The sequence below is a fragment of the Salmo trutta genome, chromosome 39 (genome assembly GCF_901001165.1).
Source record: "Salmo trutta chromosome 39, fSalTru1.1, whole genome shotgun sequence".
NCBI lineage: Eukaryota > Metazoa > Chordata > Actinopteri > Salmoniformes > Salmonidae > Salmo > Salmo trutta.
This window is the reverse complement of record NC_042995.1, coordinates 13,132,846-13,150,708: the sequence shown is the minus strand read 5'-3', so window position 1 is coordinate 13,150,708 and position 17,863 is coordinate 13,132,846. Positions and strand designations below refer to the sequence as shown.

Below are 17,863 nucleotides of genomic sequence, written 5' to 3'. Positions count from 1 at the left end.
GTGTGTGTGTGTACTGATTCTCTGTGTCTATCTCTCAGGACTCTCTCCATTCCCTCATGGGCACTCTGAGTGTGTCCAACCCTTTCTTCGTGCGCTGCATCAAACCCAACAACGAGAAGGTTAGCATTATCTCTTACATATCTATGTCTTTCACACTACATATCTATATTAACCCCAAAAGTCCTACCTATCACTTTACATAAACTACATGACCAAAAGTATGTGGACACCTGCCCGTCGAACATCTCATTCCAAAATCATGGCCGTTAATATGAAGTTGGTCCCCTCTTTGCTGCTATAACAGCCTCAACTCTTCTGGCAAGGCTTTCCACTAGATGTTGGAACATTACTGCAGGGACTTGCTTCCATTCAGCCACAAGAGTATTAGTGAGGTGGGGCACTGATGTTGCACGATTAGGCCTGGCTCGCAGTCGGCGTTCCAAGAGCCCTGGGATTGAGGTCAGGGCTCTTCCACGCAGATCTTTACAAACCATTTCTATATGGACCTTGCTTTGTGCACGGGGGCATTGTCATGCTGAAATAGGAAAGAGCCTTCCCCAAACAAAGTTGGAAGCACAGAATCATCTAGAATGTCATTGTATGCTGGAGCGTTAAGATTTCCACAGCCCCAGTCCATTATTCCTCTACCTAACTGTACAGTCGGCACTATGCATTCAGGCATGTAGGATTCTCCTGGCATCCGCCAAACCCAGATTCGTCCGTCGGACTGCCAGATGGCAAAGCGTGATTCATCACTCCAGAGAACGCGTTTCCACTGCTCCAGAGTCCAATGGCGGCTAGCTTTACACCACTCCAGCCGATGCTTGGCATTGCGCATGGTGATCCTAGGCTTGTGTGTGGCTGCTCGGCCATGGAAACACATTTCATGAAGCTCCTGATGACCAGTTATTGTGCTGATGTTGCTTCCAGAGGCAGTTTGGAACTCGGTAGTTGGTGTTGCAACTGAGGGCAGACGATTTTCAGCTCTCAGCGGTCCCATTCTGTGAGCTTGTGTGGCCTACCACTTCGCGGCTGAGCCGTTGTTGCTCCTAGACATTTCCACATCACAATAACAGCACTTACAGTTGACCGGGGCAGCTCTAGCAGGGCAGAAATTTGACAAGCTGAATTGTTGAAAAGGTGGCATCCTATGAAGGTGCCACGTTGAAAGTCACTGAGCTCTTCAGTAAGGCCATTCTAGTGTCAATGTTTGTCTATTGCATGGCTGTGTGCTCGATTTTATACACCTGTGAGCAACAGGAGAGGCTAGCTGAATCCACTTATTTGAAGGGGTGTCCACATACTTTTGTATACACTACCGGTCAAAAGTTGTAGAACATTCAACTCATTCAAGGGTTTTTCTTTATTTTTTACCATTTTCTACATTGTAGAATAATAGTGAAGACATCAAAACTATGAACTAGCACATATGGAATCATGTAGTAACCAAAAAAAATCTAAATATATTTTATATTTGAGATTCTTCAAATAGCCACCCTTAGCCTTGATGACAGCTTTATACACTCTTGGCATTCTCTCAACCAGCTTCATGAGGTAGTCACCTGGAATGCATTTCAATGTACATTTGTGCCTTTTTAAAAGTTAATTTGTGGAATCTATTTCCTTCTTAATGCATTTGAGCCGATCAGTGTTGTGACAATGTAGGGGGGTATACAGAAGATAGCCCTATTTGGTAAAATGTCATATTATGGCAAGAACAGCTCAAATAAGCAAAGACAAACGACAGTCCATCATTACTTTATGACATGAAGGTCAGTCAAAACGGAAAATTTCAAGAACTTTGAACGTTTCTTCAAGAGCAGTCGCAAAAACCATCAAGCGCTATGATGAAACTAGCTCTCATGAGGACCGCCACAGGAAAGGAAGACCCAGAGTTCCCTCTGCTGCAGAGGATAAGTTCATTAGAGTTACCAGCCTCAGAAATTGCAGCCCAAATAAATGCTTCACAGAGTTCAAGTAACAGACACATCTCAACATCAACTGTTCAGAGGAGACTGCGTGAATCAGGCCTTCATTGTCGAATTGCTGCAAAGAGACCACTACTAAAGGACACCAATAAGAAGAAGAAGAGACTTGTTTGGGCCAAGAAACACGAGCAATGGACATTAGACCGGTGGAAATTTGTCCTTTGGTCTAGTGAATCCAAATTGGAGATCTTTGGTTTCAACCGGCATGTCTTTGTGAGACGTGGTGTGGGTTAACGGATGATCTCCGCATGTGTATTTCCCACAGTAAAGCATGGAGGAGGAGGTGTGATGGTGTGGGGGTACTTTGCTGGTGACACTGTCAGTGATTTATTTAGAATTCAAGGCACAATTAACCAGCATGGCTACCACAGCATTCTGCAGCAATACGCCATCCCATCTTGTTTGGGCTTAGTGGGACGATCCTTTATTTTTCAACAGGACAATGACCCAACACACATCTCCAGGCTGTATAAGGGCTATTTTACCAAGAAGGAGAGTGATGGAGTGCTGCATCAGATGACCTGGCCTCCACAATCCCCCAACCTCAACCAAATTGAGATGGTTTGGAATGAGTCTGACCGCAGAGTGAAGGAAAAGCAGCCAACAAGTGCTCAGCATATGTGGGAACTCTTTCAAGACTGTTGTAAAAGCATTCCAGGTGAAGCTGGTTGAGAGAATGCCAAGAGTGTGCAAAGCTGTCACCAAGGCAAAGGGTGGTTATTTGAAGAATCTCAAATATAAAATATTTTGATTTGTTTAATGCTTTTTTGGTTACTACATGATATTTCCTAGTTTTGATGTCTTCACCATTATTCTACAATGTAGAAAATAGTAAAATGAAGAAAAACCCTTGAATGAGTAGGTGTTCTAAAACTTTTGACCAGTAGTGTATATAGTGTACCTTTGTGTGGGGTAAGACACTCTTTACCAGACATCAAGCTCCTTGAACATAGGGTGACACAAATGTATATCAGAACAACTTATTGTAACCAAACACCTCTGACCTGTGACCCGTGTAGAACCCAAGCGTGTTTGACCCGGAAGTGGTTCTGAACCAGCTGAGGTATTCTGGAATGTTAGAAACAGTTAAGATCCGCCGGGCCGGCTTCCCTGTCCGCAGAACCTTCAAAGACTTCTTCAGCCGGTCAGTGTCTGTCTGTCTGTCTGTCTGTCTGTCTGTCTGTCTGTCTGTCTGTCTGTCTGTCTGTCTGTCTGTCTGTCTGTCTGTCTGTCTGTCTGTCTGTGTAAGTGTGTAAGTGTGTGTGTGTGTGTGTGTGTGTGTGTCTGTCTGTGTATGTGTGTGTGTGTGTGTGTGTCTTCCCTTTGCCTCTCTGTTTGTAATTCTCTCTCTCTGGGCTAGTGTATGTAAATAAACGTTCTTTGTTTTAACTTTGTTACTCTTTCACTTCCTCTTTCTCCACCCCTGTCTTCCTCTCTCTCAGGTATCAGATCATTCTGCAAGAGAAGGTGAGTGGAGCGGGGGATGATAAGAAGAGGAGTACAGACCTACTGACCAAATACGACCGTGCCAAGAAGGAGTGGCAGCTGGGAAAGACCAAGGTAAGACTGTAGCAGAACTTTAGTGAACTTGACACCTGTGGATGCCAACAGATGTTGAAGTGACATTTCACCCTGCCCACCTGACCCCTCAACCTCTCACCCCTGACGTCACACCTCTGACCTCTAGGTGTTTATGAAGGAGTCTCTGGAACAGCGTCTGGAGAAAGAGAGAGACGAGGTTCGCCGTAAAGCAGGCATGGTCATCAGAGCCCACATCCTCACCTACACCGCCAGGAAGCACTTTAAGCGTGTGAAGGGGAGCGTCGTCACCCTCCAGGGGTACCTTCGTACCCACATACAACGGAAATGGTTTCTACGGCGATGCTTGGCGACGCGGGTACTACAAAAACACAGACGAGGACAGGTGGCCCGCGCAAGCTGCCGCAAACTCAGAGAGGAGAGGAGGAAGAGAGAGGAGGAGGAGAAGAAGAAGAGAGAACAGGAGGAGGGGAAGAAGAAGGGAGAGGATGCGGGCGAGGGGAAGAAGGAGGGAGAGGTGGAAGGAGAGAAGGAGGGAGGAGTAGAGGCAAAGGCCGCTCAGGGTTCTGAGGTGAGCTTTCTCTTCTCTACTCTTTTCTCTGCTCACCCCTCTTCTAGAAAATGGTCTGGTCCTGAGGCCATAGACTATCATAGGAATGGGCTCATCCATGTCATCAGACATGAGATGACACCTGACGTTCTTTATCAGTTCCTCTCTTTCTCCACTCCATTGTGTCTCTCTCCCTTTCCTCCCTCTGCCTTCCCCCTCTCTCCCTTTCCAGAAAAAGGAAGGAAAGACGGAAGAAGAGGCCCGTCAGATGGAGGAGATCTTGCGTATAGAGTTGGAGATCGAGCGCCTGCAGAAACAGAGGGAGGATGGGGTCTCCCAGCTCTGTGAGTCCTCCAGGCAGGAGCTCCGGCTACGCCGGGACGCAGAGATCAAGAGGCTGAAGAAGGAGGCCTCTCGTAAGGCCACAGAACTAATCGACCTCCTGGACTTTGGAGGTCTGGATCCCAGTTTAGCCACCGCTGCTAGCGCTAGCGCAGAGGTTGGTGTTCCGTATTTCCAGAAGAGTGTTGAGGTTGTTCTTCTGTGTCCCTCTCCTGTGTCAAGTTGGATATGCTTAAAACATATCTGGCCTTATCTGCCCTGACACTAACCCGTTGTCTCTCTGCCCTCCAGCGGCTCCAGGAGGGCCCAGGCATGGCCACAGCCGTAACCCAGAAGGAGGAGGTAGACGAGGGCTTCCATGCCGAGGAGGAGTGCACTGTCCCTCTCCTCCCAGACTTCCCTCCTCCAGCCGAGGCTGACGCTGCCGTGGACCAGGATATGTTCGCCCACCTGCCGCCCCCTCCACCCGCCTTCGCTGAGGGCTCTACTGCTACACCACCTCCCCCTCCCCTCGATTCATCCTCACCCACTCCCGTCCCTCCCCCACCTCCCCCCCCACCACTGCCTTCTGGAGAGGGGGACGGAAAAGGAAAAGAGGGGGAGAAAAAAGAGGGTGATGGAGGGAGGACAGAGAGTATCTTGAGCCTCGGAGAAGGGGAGGAGCCGATCTACAGCATGCCGGTGGACAGTGGCGAATCAGATTACGACGAGGAGGAGGGCTCTGTCACCGCGGGAGACGATGGTTCCGCATCCGGGCAGAATAGCAACAGAGGCAGCGCGGCCATGACAGAGGAAGAAGCTCTGAGGAAGTCCACGTGTACCAACGCCAGCATAGAATCATACAGGGGCAGCTCTGACTCAGTTAGTACACACACACACACACACACAAACACACACATTCACACGTTATTGCTGTGTATATTTATGAGGCATATTGGACGTAATTGCCAAAATAAAGGAAACACCAACATAAAGTGTCTTAATAGGGTGTTGGGTCACCACGAGCCAGAACATCTTCAATGCACCTTGGCATATATTCTACAAGTGTCTGGAACTCTATTGGAGGAATGCGACACCATTCTTCCACAAGAAATTCCATAATTTGGTGTTTTGTTGATGGAAAACTCTGTCTCAGGCGCCACTTCAGAATCTCCCATAATTGTCCAATTTGGTTGAGATCTGGTGACTGAGACGGACATGGTATATCGTGAAACATCAGCAAGTTGAAGCAGTCTTTGTCACTGAAGCTCCTGCCAAATGTGCCCCAACAGTCACCCCTCTGTCAAAGTCACTGAGATCTCTTCTTCTAGCCATGGTCACCAAAATAATGGGCAACTGGGTCTGCCCACCATTTTTATACATAACCATAAGCATGATGGGATGTTAATTCCCCACCTGTGTGGAAGCACCTGCTTTCAGTACACTTTGTATCCCTTAGTTACTAAAGTGTTTTCTTTATTTTGGCAGTTACATGTGTGTGTATATATATATATATACATACATACAGTTGAAGTCGGATGTTTACATACACCTTAGCCAAATACATTTAAACTCCATTTTTCACAATTCCTGACATTTAATCCTAGTAAAAATTCCCTGTTTCAGCTCAGTTAGGATCACCACTTTATTTTAAGAATCTGAAATGTCAGAATAATAGTTGAGAAAATTATTTATTTTAGCTTTTATTTCTTTCATCACATTCCCAGTGGGTCAGAAGTTAACATACACTCAATTAGTATTTTGTAGCATTTTGCCTTTAAATTGTTTAACTTGGGTCAAACGTTTCGGGTAGCCTTCCACAAGCTTCCCACAATAAATAAGTTGGGTGAATTTTGGCCCATTCCTCCTTACAGAGCTGGTGTAACAGAGTCAGGTTTGTAGGCCTCCTTGCTCGCACACGCTTTTTCAGTTCTGCCCACAAATTTTCAATAGGATTGAGGTCAAGGCTTTGTGATGGCCACTCCAATACGTTGACTTTGTTGTCCTTAAGCCATTTTGCGTGTGGTCATTGTCCATTTGGGAGACCCATTTGTGACCAATCTTTAACTTCCTGACTGATGTCTTGAGATGTTGCTTCAATATATCCACATAATTTTCCATCTTCATGATGCCATCTATTTTGTGAAGTGCACCAGTCCCTCCTGCAGCAAAGCACCCCCACAACATGATGTTGCCACCCCCGTGCTTCACGATTGGGATGGTGTCCTTCGGCTTGCAAGCCTCCCCCTTTTTCCTCCAAACATAACGATGGTCATTATGGCAAAACAGTTCTATTTTTGTTTCATCAGACAAGAGGACATTTCTCCAAAAAGTACGATATTTTTCTGGAATTTTCCAAGCTGTTTAAAGGCACAGTCAACTTAGTGTATGTAAACTTCTGACCCACTGGAATTGCCATACAGTGAATTATAAGTTAAATAATCTGTCTGTAAACAATTGTTGAAAAAATGACTTGTATCATGCACAAAGTGGATGTCCTGACCGACTTGCCAAAACTATAGTTTGTTAACAAGAAATTCGTGGAGTGGTTGAAAAACGAGTTTTAATGACACCAACCTAAGTGTATGTAAACTTCCGACTTCAACTGTATATAATAATTGTATAAGCTAACTGTGTCCAGTACGTTTAGAGTGAGTGATGATGGTGTTAGTGTGTTATATTGCTGTATAGATAGATAGATAGATAGATAGATAGATAGATAGATAGATAGATAGATAGATAGATAGATAGATATTGAGGTATATATCTGTGTTGTCCAGTACATAGAGAGTGATGATGAGCAGGATGGGCTGTTGGACACAGATGAGGAGGTACACAACGGCAGGGTCACTCTTCTCAATGGGAACGGACCTCCGTACTTCCATAGCTACCTCTACATGAAGGGTGAGTACAAACACAAACACACGCACAAACACACACACATACAAACACACAAACACACACGCATACACAGCACTTACACACAGCCCATGTTTCTCTCCCATCCCTTTAACTGGTCGTAGTGGCATAATGAACATGCATGATACTGTGTGTGTGTGTGTGTGTATCTCTCAGCTGGTCTGATGATCCCATGGCGCAGGCGGTGGTGTGTGTTGAAGGATGAGACCTTCATGTGGTTCCGCTCCAAACAGGAGTCCCTCAAGTCTGGCTGGCTCCATAAGAAGGGAGGAGGACTGTCCACTCTGTCCCGCAGGTTGGGGTGTGTGTCTGTTTGTTTAGAGGGGGATTAGAGGGGAGTGTGTGTGTGTGTGTGTGTGTGTGTGTGTGTGTGTGTGTGTGTGTGTGTGTGTGTGTGTGTGTGTGTGTGTGTGTGCGTGCGCGTGCGTACGCGCGCGCGTGTGTGTGTGTGTGTGTTAACCCCTACACCCTACCTCGCCCTGCAGGAACTGGAAGATGCGTTGGTTTGTTCTGAGGGAACACAAACTGATGTACTTTGACAACGACAGCGAGGAGAAACTGAAGGGAACCATCGACATCCGCGCCGCCAAGTAAGACTCTAGAGCATTGCATTGTGGGTATTAGTCTTAAGCCCTATCCACATTGTAACTCATTGACAAAGCAAAACGTATTTCCTTTCCTCTCTGGTCACAGAGAGATCGTGAACAACCATGAGAAGGAGAATGCATTGAACATCGTGACAGATGAGAGGACGTACCAGGTGTTTGCTGAGTCGCCAGAAGACGCCAGGTATGGAGACACCAAAGTGTTTCACTTATGTTATTGGCCATGGTCTCTAATAACCAGCCTCTTAGAACCATAGGATTCAGATCTGTGGATCCTCACAGAGAAGGGAGACACGATGCCAATGAATAGAACGGCAATGTCAATTTTCATCTGAAATTGTTCTCTCTCCCTTTCCCTCTCTCTCCCTCTCTCCCTCTCCCTCTCACTACCCTCCTCTCTCACTACCCTCCTCTTGCTCTCTCTCTCTCCCTCTCTCCCCTCTCTCCCCTCTCTCCCTCTTTCTCTTACTACCCTCCTCTTGCTCCCTCTCTCTCTCCCTCTCTCTCTCCCCCATCTCCCTCTCCCTCTCCCTCTCTCTCTCTCTCTAGTGCGTGGTATAACGTCCTCAGTAAGGTTCATGTGTATACTCCCGAGCAGCTGATGGACATGTCTCATGAACAGGCCAACCCCAAGAACGCTGTGGTCAGAGTCTACACAGCTTCTAACCATGTTATACAGATGTTATAATTACCCACACATGTTATACACACTCTGTGCCATAATAATAGAGTATGTCATGTCATGTCATGTTATAGGGAACTCTGGACGTGGGGCTGATTGACTCAGTCTGTGCCTCTGACAACCCAGACAGGTATGATCTAGTTCCTGTGGTTGGCAGGGTTTGGGATGATAAATTAGATGTGTGTTATGTATCGGTATCTAACTGTGTGTGTGTGTGTGTGTGTGTGTGTGTGTGTGTGTGTGTGTGTGTGTGTGTGTGTGTGTGTGTGTGTGTGTGTGTGTGTGTGTGTGTGCGCGTGTGTGTGTGTGAGCGTATGTGTGTGTGAGTGTGCGCGTGCGCATGCGTGTGCGTGCGTGTGTGTGTGTGTGTCCAGGCCCAACTCCTTTGTGATCATCACAGCGAACCGTGTGATCCACTGTAACACTGACACTCCAGAGGAGATGCACCACTGGATCAGCCTGCTGCAGAAACCTAAAGGAGACTCCAAGATAGACGGACAGGAGTTCCTGGTTCGGGGTGGGTAACACACAACACACACAGAGACACACACAGAGACACACACAGAGGCACACACAGAGACACACACAAGACACACACAGAGGCACACACAGAGACACACACAGAGACACACACAGAGACACACTCACATACACAAACGTGTGTGTCTGACTGAGTTGGAACATAGGTCTACTGTGCACCGTTTTAGTCTTCAGGTCTCAGACAATGTTACTCATTACACACCCACACACAACACTGGTACACAACTCAACCACACAGTTATTGTATGATGGCCCACAAGTGATACCTTTGCTCTCTCTCATCTCCCTCTCTCTGTATTATTCTCCTCTCTCTCTCTGTGTATCACTCTCCTCTCTCTCTCGCTCTTATCTCCCTCTCTCTGTATCACTCTCATCTCCCTCTCTCTGTATCACTCTCCTCTCTCTCTCTCTCTCTCTCTCTCTCCCCCTCCTACCCCTAGGTTGGCTCCAGAAGGAGATGAAGACAGGAACTAAGAGTAATGTTCTGAAGCTGAAGAAACGCTGGTTCGTGTTAACCCATAACTCCCTGGATTACTACAAGAGCTCTGAGCGAAACTCCTCCAAGATGGGAACCCTCGTCCTCAACTCCCTCTGCTCTGTCTTTCAACCCGAGGAACGAGTGCACAGAGAGACAGGTGAGAGAGGGAAGGAGTGAAAGGATAGGACGAGAAGGGAGGAGCGAGTCAGAGGGAAGAAATGGAGGGTGTAGGGGATAGGGGGTAGGGTCTATACTGATGCCCTTGTTGTCTTTTGTAGGTTACTGGAACATCGTAGTGCACGGTAGGAAGCACTCTTATCGCCTCTACAACAAGATGCTGAATGAAGCTCTGAGATGGATAGCAGCCATACAGGCTGTGATAGACAGCAAGACACCCATAGAAACACCGACACTACAGCTCATCAGAGACATCAAGGACAGCAGTTTGAACCCTGAGGCGGTGGAGCAGACCTACAGGAGGAATCCCATCCTCAGATACACTCAGCACCCTCTACACTCCCCCCTACTGCCACTACCCTACGGAGAAGTCAGTAAGTAGAGTGGACCGTCACAATACAGCCTGCATCATCAACATGGTACTGTCACTTCCTGGTAATCCTCCTGATACTGTCACTGACTTGAACATGAATGAATTTGATGAGAACTTTTCTTTCCTTCTCTCCCCCTCCTCCCTCCTTTCTTCTCCCCATCTCCCCCCTCCATCCCTTCCTCTCCTCCCCCCTATATCCCTTCCTCTCCTCCCCCCTCCTTTCCTCTCCCCCTCCCCCTCCACTCTCCTCTCCCCTCCAGTCCAGAGACAGCAGGGATATGCCAGTCTTCAGGATGAAGCGATCCGAGTGTTTAACTCTCTTCAGGAGATGGAGACTCTGGCAGACCCTGTTCCTATCATACGGGGGGTACTACAGACCTGTCAGGACCTGAGACCTCTCCGAGACGAGGTACACACACATGGGCACATACACTCTTAGAAAAAAAGGTGTCCCCGTAATAGAACCCTTCGAAGAACCCTTTTTGGTTCCAGGTAGAACCCTTTCCACTTGGAACCCAAAATGGTTCTACCTGGAACCAAAAAGAGTTACCTTATGGGGACAGCTGAAGAACACTCTTAGATCCCTCTTTTCCAGGAGTGTATACGGGTGCACATACAGCCACACACACACACACACATACACAGGCGCATACGCATACAAACACTCTCCTACTCACTCACTGTCTTTCCACTCTCTCCAGGTATACTGTCAGGTGATCAAGCAGACCAATCACGTGCCTCAGCCCAATCAGCCCAATCAGCGGGCTCATTGGCACCTCCTCACCTGTATGAGCTGTACCTTCCTCCCAAGCCGGACCATCCTCAGATACCTGCGCTTCCACCTCAAAAGGTGTGTGTGTGTGTGTGTATGTGTGTGTGTGTGTGTGTGTGTGTGTGTGTTCCCAAGAGGTGAGTGCGTGTCCCAGGTGTTAGGTTCTAAATAAACCCAGTAAAAACGAACAGACAACTTGGAAAAGCTCAAACCAAGTTGATTCACCTAATGGGTCAAACAGCTGAACAGACAAAGACATGTTCCCACCAGCACAAGTATATATATACCTTACTTTAGGTGAAGTCTCCTCCTCTTCTCTAAACATGACTTATTTGTTGCTAGGTAGGAAGTTAAGTGATGTGGGTAATAAACTGTTCCTTCTCCCTAAAATGTGACCGGACCTGACCTCAGCCCACATTCCTCCCTAATCCACAGCTATCCACCCTTACTTAGTAATATTCCAAGCCCATGGCTCATATCCAACCTTTAATTGACCCCACCATTTACATTCCTCCTACAGATAACCATTCACTTCCGGTGTATCAAGTCTTTCAAAATACAACAACTGAAACCAGACTGTGGCCCTTCTCCTTTCCATAGGATACCTGATGTCTAACATGTTCTGACAGAAAACGTTCTGCATTCCCCTCTCTCCCTCAGTACCACGAACAAGGATATTTATATTTCAGCTTTAGAAGTCAGAACCCATCACAGGTGTAGAGATTTGTATTAGTGTGTATGTGTGTGTGTGTGCTATGTGTGTGTGTATCATGACTGTCTCTGTGTGTGTTCTCCCAGGGTGCGAGAGCATTTCCCCAACACAGAGATTGAGCGTTATTCTGCTTTTATCAATGAGTCTCTGAAGAAGACCAAGACCAGGGACTTTATTCCGTCTCAGGAGGAGATCGTGGCCCTACTGGTGAGGCAGGAGATGACAACTACAGTCTATTGCCATGGAGGGGGCTCCTGCAAGATCTCCATCAATTCACACACCACCGCTGGAGAGGTACACGCACACACACTGACTGGACAAAACATTAAGAACACCTGCTCTTTCCTTAACATAGACTGACCAGGTGAATCCAGGTGAAAGCTATGATCCCTTATTGATGTCACTTGTTAAATCCATTTCAATCAGCGTAGATGAAGGGGAGGAGACAGGTTAAAGAAGGATTTTTAAGCCTTAAGACAATTGAGACATGGATTGTGTGTGTGTGCCATTCAGAGGGTGAATGGGCAAGAAAAAATATTTAAGTGCCTTTGAACGGGGTATGGTAGTAGGTGGCAGACGCACCGGTTTGTGTCAAGAACTGCAACGCTGCTGGGTTTTTCACACTCAACAGTTTTCTGTCTGTATCAAGAATGGTCCACCACCCAAAGGACATCCAGCCAATGCGGGAAGCATTGGAGTCAACATGGGCCAGCATCCCTGTGGAACACTTTCAACACCTTGTAGAGTCCATGTCCTGATGAATTCAGGCTGATCTGAGGACATCTCAATATTAGGAAGGTGTTCCTGATGTTTAGTATACTCAGTGTATACACACGTCTCTGTAACATCTCTCCTTTGTGTGTGTGTGTGTGTGTGTGTGTGTGTGTGTGTGTGTGTGTGTGTGTGTGTGTGTGTGTGTGTGTGTGTGTGTGTGTGTGTGTGTGTGTGTGTGTGTGTGTGTGTGTGTGTGTGTGTGGTGTGTGTGTGTGTGTGTGTGTGTGTGTGTGTGTGTGTAGGTGGTAGAGAAGTTGATCCGCGGCCTGGCCATGGAGGACAGTAGGAATCTGTTCTCTCTGTTTGAGCACAACCAGGTGACGGACCGAGCTCTGGAGAGCAGGATCATAGTGGCTGACGTCCTCGCCAAGTTTGAGAGGTACGTAACGTGTGTGTGTGTGTGTGTGTGTGTGTGTGTGTGTGTGTGTGTGTGTGTGTGTGTGTGTGTGTTGCTAACCCTATCTGTGTGTATTCCAGGCTGTCAGGGACTGAGGAGGAGGAGGAAGGACAGTGGAGACTCTATTTTAAACTTTACTGTTTCCTCGACATGGAGAGCATGCCTAAGGAGGGGGTGGAATTTGCCTTCATGTTTGAGCAGGTGAGTACACACACACACACACACACACACACACACACACACACACACACACACACACACACACACACACACACTCCTTGTCGTACTCCGTCTCACTCAATTTCAATAAATGTCTCTCTCTCACTCTCCCCCTCCCTCTCTCCCCCCTTTCGACACACCCTCATCCCTCCTTCCTTCAGGCCCATGAGTCTCTGATCAGTGGTCACTTCCCGGCCCCAGAGGAAACTTTGCAGCAGCTAGCCGCTTTACGGCTGCAGTATCTCCATGGAGATGGGGCCAGCCGCGCTGGGTGGAGCCTCGGTAGTGTTTACCCAATGGGACGCCTCCGCTCGCGCATCTTCCAGTCCACCAAACAGGGAGGCGCGGCAGGAGGAGAGGGAGGAGGAGGGCAGGTGGGAAGTGTCAAGGGGGACGGGCAGGATAGAAGGAGAACCCCCAGCTTCCTGGATGGAAGTCTGAGGCGCAGCTTTAAGACGGGCTCGCTGAAGAAACAGAAGGTGGCGATGGACACACACACAAACACACAATGCATTTGCATTAAACACGCACATGCTGACATCACCATTGCAATATTTTTCCTAGCTGTAGTTGTCTATATGTCCTAGAGATGGCGCCTCTCGTAAATCACACATTATCCTCTATTGACTGGGGCATCGCATATTCCATACAGAGATATCTTACCCTATCACCTCTGATTAGCTTTAGGATTGATTTGTTGGTTAATTGATTGATTGAATAATGAATTGATTGATAAATGTGATTGTAATCCTGTCCAGGAGGAAGAGGGACAGCAGGTAGAGATGTGGGTGAAGGAGGAGACATCGGCCACCAGAGCCCATGTTCTGGATAAATGGACCAAGTTACAGGGACTCCCCCAGCACCAGGCTCTGCTCAAATACATGTCCATCGTCAAAGAGTGGCCCGGATATGGCTCTACACTGTTCGACGTGGAGGTGTGTGTGTGTGTGTGTGTTTGTGTGTGTGTGTGTGTGTGTGTGTGTGTGTGTGGACCTTTGTGTTTTACTTCTACCTCATCCTCCCCTCCTCCTCCTCCTCCTCTCTCCACTTCTCCTCCCTCTCTCTCCACTTCTCCTCCCTCTCTCTCCCCTGCAGTGTAAGGAAGGAGGTTTTCCCCATGACCTGTGGCTGGGTGTGAGTGCTGACAACCTGTCTGTGTATAAGAGAGGGGAACCCAAACCTCTGCAGACGTTCCAGTATGAGCAGATCACCTTCTTTGGAGCTCCACAACCCTGCATCTACCAGATCACTGTCGACGGCAACGATTTGTTCTTCCACACTCCATTGGTAAACACACACATATTCTGAAACACACACACGCACACTTACTCTGAAACACACACACACATATTCTGAGACACACACACGCACACTTACTCTGAAACACACACACACACACACTTACACACATACACACACGCATGTATCAGTCACAACAAAAACAACCTCACACAGTGGAAGAATAAATCAGGAATATACTGCACACTACACAAACACTGATGTTATCTAACTCTTTCTCTCTCTCTCCCTCTCTCTCTCTCTCTCTCTTCTCTCCTCTCCTCTCTCTCTCTCTCTCTCTCTCTCTCCCTCTCCTCTCTCTCTCTCTCTCTCCTCTCTCTCTCTCCCTCTCTCTCGCTCTCTCCCTCTCTATCTCTCCTTCTCTCTCTCTCTCTCCTTCTCTCCTTATCTCTCTCTTCCCTCTTTTCTCTTTACCTCCTTCTCTCTCCTCTCTCTCCTCTCTCCCCGCTCTCTCTCTCTCCCTCTCTCTCTCTCTTTCTTCCACTCTCTCTCCTCTCTCTCTCTCTCCCTCTCTCTCGTCTTTCTTCCTTCTCTCTCCCTCTCTCTCCTTTCCTCTCCGTCTCTCTCTCTCTCACTTTCTCTCTCTCTTCTCTCCCTCTCTCTCCTCTCTCTCTCTCTCTTTTTCTCCTTCTCTTATCTCTCCCCTCTCTCTCTTTCTCTCTTCTCTCTCTCTCCCTCTCTCTCCCTCTCTTCCCTTCTCCCTCTCTCTCCCTCTCTCTCTCTCTCTTTCTTCTCCCTCTCTCTCTCTCCCTCTCTCTCTCTCTTTCTCTCTTCTCCCTCTCCCTCCCTCTCTCTCTCCCTCTCTCTCTTTCTCTCCTTCTCTCTCTCTTTCTCTCCTTCTCTCTCTCTCCCTCTCCCTCCCTCTCTCTCCCTCTCCCTCCCTATCTCTCTTTCTCTCCTTCTCTCTCTCTCTCACCTTCTCTCTCCCTCTCTCTCTCTTTCTCTCCCTCTCTCTCCCCTCTCTCTCCCTCTCTCTCTCTCTCTCCCCTCTCTCTCTCTCTTTCTTTCTCCCTCCCTCTCTCTCTCTCTTTCTTTCTCCCTCCCTCTCTCTCTCTCTTTCCATCTCTCTCTCTCCCTCTCTTTCCATCTCTCTCTCTCCCTCTCTATCTCTCTCTCTCCCTCTCCCTCTCTATCTCTCTATGCAGGTGATGGAGATTGCTAAGATCATGAAAGCCTACATCAACATGATGGTGAAGAAACGCTGCAGCATCATGTCTGTCTCCAGCGTCGCCAGCGCCTTCGTCAGGTGATCAACCAGCAGCCAATCAGAGCCCTCTATTCAACAGTACAGGCCTATCAGAGAGAGGCAGGAAGTGGATACAATCCATGGATTGGTCAGTCGGTTGTTTTTTTGGTGGAGTCAGCTGATCTTGGAGAGGGGTAACCACAAAACAGCGGACAGTGAGGGATCTAAAATGGCATCCGATTTCACAAAGCGAAAAGGGGATGGACACTGCAGCTAACTATTCTAGACTTGGGAATTGGGTGAATTGGGTTAAATATCTGTTTGTTAACAATGAGCATGGAAAATGACCCATTTTGGGGAGGACAACTCCAGCACCTCCCAACCCCCAGTTACCCTGCATGTCACTGTCTTACAGACAGCAGGTCCAGCAAGCACATTCTAACTCAACCTTACTTAATATCTCTGTTACTCATTTTATATCAACCTCTAATCTCTCTCTCTCCCATGTATCTCCATCTCCTCTCTCTCTCTCTCTCCTCTGTCATCCCTCTCTCTCTGTTCTCTCTGCACCAAACCCATACCAACGACAAGCACAATAGCCCAGTCAAGCCATACCACCCGCAAAGCTCTGTCACCCCCTTCTCAAGCCCGAAAACACACCCCACACACCCCTAGTCACAGTCCCAACACACTGCCAGCTAGGAGAGATCAAATGATGTTACTATTTATATCTTCCTTCCTTCCTTACCCTCTCTCCCCCCATTTAATGAAACTCTCTTTTTCTCTGTCTGTGTGTCCCATTTCGCCTAATTCACTCTCTTTACAGTTAAGTGTTAATTTATTCTCTGTTGCTTGCTTGCTTCCTTTCCTCTCTCTTTCTCTCACTCACTCTCTCGTTCATCTGCTGTTGTCCGTGGTGACTGAGATAAAGGACTCACTGTGTTCTGTGTTTTCATCTCGGGGTCAAATGGAAAATCAGGTCCCTTCTTCATCAGACTGCACAGTACTTACTTCCTGTGTCAAAGGAAGTGACATCACATATGGTCAAAGGAAGTGACCTCATACAAACCCCCTCAAGAGAACCAGGGCTGGAGGCCCATCCAGGGCCCTCTCCCCGGGATCATCCTGACTCAGAGGATCTTTCAAGGGGTAGCTGTCTGGCTCAGTCTGGGGGGGGGGAAGCTCCTTGGGTGTGGAGAGGTCTGGAGGAGAGAATGATGCTAAGAGTGACAGAAGTCGACTACAAGATCAACCAAGGGAGATTGAGAGAGCTTTCTCCTATAATATGTCTACATATTATGAACATCACATATATTACATATTCATGTCCAACCTACACATACACACATACACTAATCAAACACTTATCGTTTTTCTATATCGCACCTCATAGGAACCCTGCATAGATTTTGGTGGTCACTGTACTGTATGTATATAAATACCATTATAAATGCCATTTGATTAATTTATTGTATGTGTAAACTAAATGCGAATGAACAGAGATATTCACTGCTGTATGTCTAATATGCCAACGCACCCTTATTCACTAGCAGTGCCATCTGACTAAATCACAGCGATATAGAGGGGTTTCACTTCTTGATGTAGAATGGGTAGAGTTCAGTCGCTGCGGCCATATTGGTAGGGCGGTTTGGGATGGTTGCCTACATGCGTTTCTCTGCGCTCTAGTGAAATGTAGCCTTCGTATCATCCTTCTGGCTCACGTTTCCATATCGGTGGGTACTTTTTAAAAAAAAACATGAGGAATCTAGTCTTGTCTTCTCTACCCATTCTGTTTCTACGCTATGTGACTGTTCTCCAGTTCATGTGTGAATAGAACCTGTTTTAAGTCAGTGTGACTAGTGTACTGTACGTTCCCAGTGTCACCCCTCCTGCAGTGCTGTGTTTGGAATGCTACCGTGTGTATCTGTGTCATAATGCAGGTGACTAACTAACTACCCCACCGGGGGAAGATGGGAACCATATGAAGAAAACAAAGACAGTGTGTTGTTGAGAAATAAGAGTATTATGTATCTGAATAACCTTTATAAGAGAATGGTGTTGTGATTTTAAATGGGGGGAAGAGTTTGGGAAGGGAGGAAGGGAGGGAGAGGGATATGGTTACAGTATGGAATTCTGTGAAAGAAGAGAAGTTCACACATTGAGGAGGATATGCATCTAGGAAATGGGAATAGTTGGAGTATGAGAATTCTGGGAACGTGGGAATTTTGTTTGTTTCTGACTTTGTGTCGTCACTGCTTGTGGGCCACAGCCCCCTGGAGGACCAGTCTATAGAATCAGAATTACTGGAAAGGACATTCCAATTCAGAACAAC

At 47.4% G+C, this 17,863-nt stretch overlaps 1 protein-coding gene across 2 annotated transcripts in view; it reads left to right on the top strand.

Moving 5' to 3' along the window:
* The window catches only part of LOC115179433 (unconventional myosin-X-like), a 72,760-nt gene extending 55,379 nt beyond the window's left edge, over nucleotides 1–17,381 (top strand). The window contains exons 17-40 of one of the 2 annotated variants that reach the window (XM_029740948.1): nucleotides 39–119; nucleotides 3,008–3,132; nucleotides 3,431–3,548; nucleotides 3,676–4,098; nucleotides 4,310–4,576; nucleotides 4,711–5,280; nucleotides 7,179–7,302; nucleotides 7,474–7,612; nucleotides 7,803–7,907; nucleotides 8,011–8,106; nucleotides 8,472–8,565; nucleotides 8,679–8,734; nucleotides 8,979–9,121; nucleotides 9,585–9,779; nucleotides 9,901–10,173; nucleotides 10,433–10,581; nucleotides 10,874–11,022; nucleotides 11,743–11,950; nucleotides 12,673–12,809; nucleotides 12,908–13,028; nucleotides 13,208–13,525; nucleotides 13,805–13,981; nucleotides 14,142–14,333; nucleotides 15,491–17,381. In XM_029740948.1, coding sequence (XP_029596808.1) covers nucleotides 39–119; nucleotides 3,008–3,132; nucleotides 3,431–3,548; nucleotides 3,676–4,098; nucleotides 4,310–4,576; nucleotides 4,711–5,280; nucleotides 7,179–7,302; nucleotides 7,474–7,612; nucleotides 7,803–7,907; nucleotides 8,011–8,106; nucleotides 8,472–8,565; nucleotides 8,679–8,734; nucleotides 8,979–9,121; nucleotides 9,585–9,779; nucleotides 9,901–10,173; nucleotides 10,433–10,581; nucleotides 10,874–11,022; nucleotides 11,743–11,950; nucleotides 12,673–12,809; nucleotides 12,908–13,028; nucleotides 13,208–13,525; nucleotides 13,805–13,981; nucleotides 14,142–14,333; nucleotides 15,491–15,595 — 4,365 coding nt within the window. In that variant the 3' untranslated portion in view covers nucleotides 15,596–17,381. Of the gene's footprint in view, nucleotides 1–38; nucleotides 120–3,007; nucleotides 3,133–3,430; nucleotides 3,549–3,675; nucleotides 4,099–4,309; nucleotides 4,577–4,710; nucleotides 5,281–7,178; nucleotides 7,303–7,473; nucleotides 7,619–7,802; nucleotides 7,908–8,010; nucleotides 8,107–8,471; nucleotides 8,566–8,678; nucleotides 8,735–8,978; nucleotides 9,122–9,584; nucleotides 9,780–9,900; nucleotides 10,174–10,432; nucleotides 10,582–10,873; nucleotides 11,023–11,742; nucleotides 11,951–12,672; nucleotides 12,810–12,907; nucleotides 13,029–13,207; nucleotides 13,526–13,804; nucleotides 13,982–14,141; nucleotides 14,334–15,490 lie in introns of both variants that reach the window. The other variant, XM_029740947.1, reaches the window with a different exon arrangement.
* The last annotated feature ends 482 nt before the right edge of the window (nucleotides 17,382–17,863 follow it).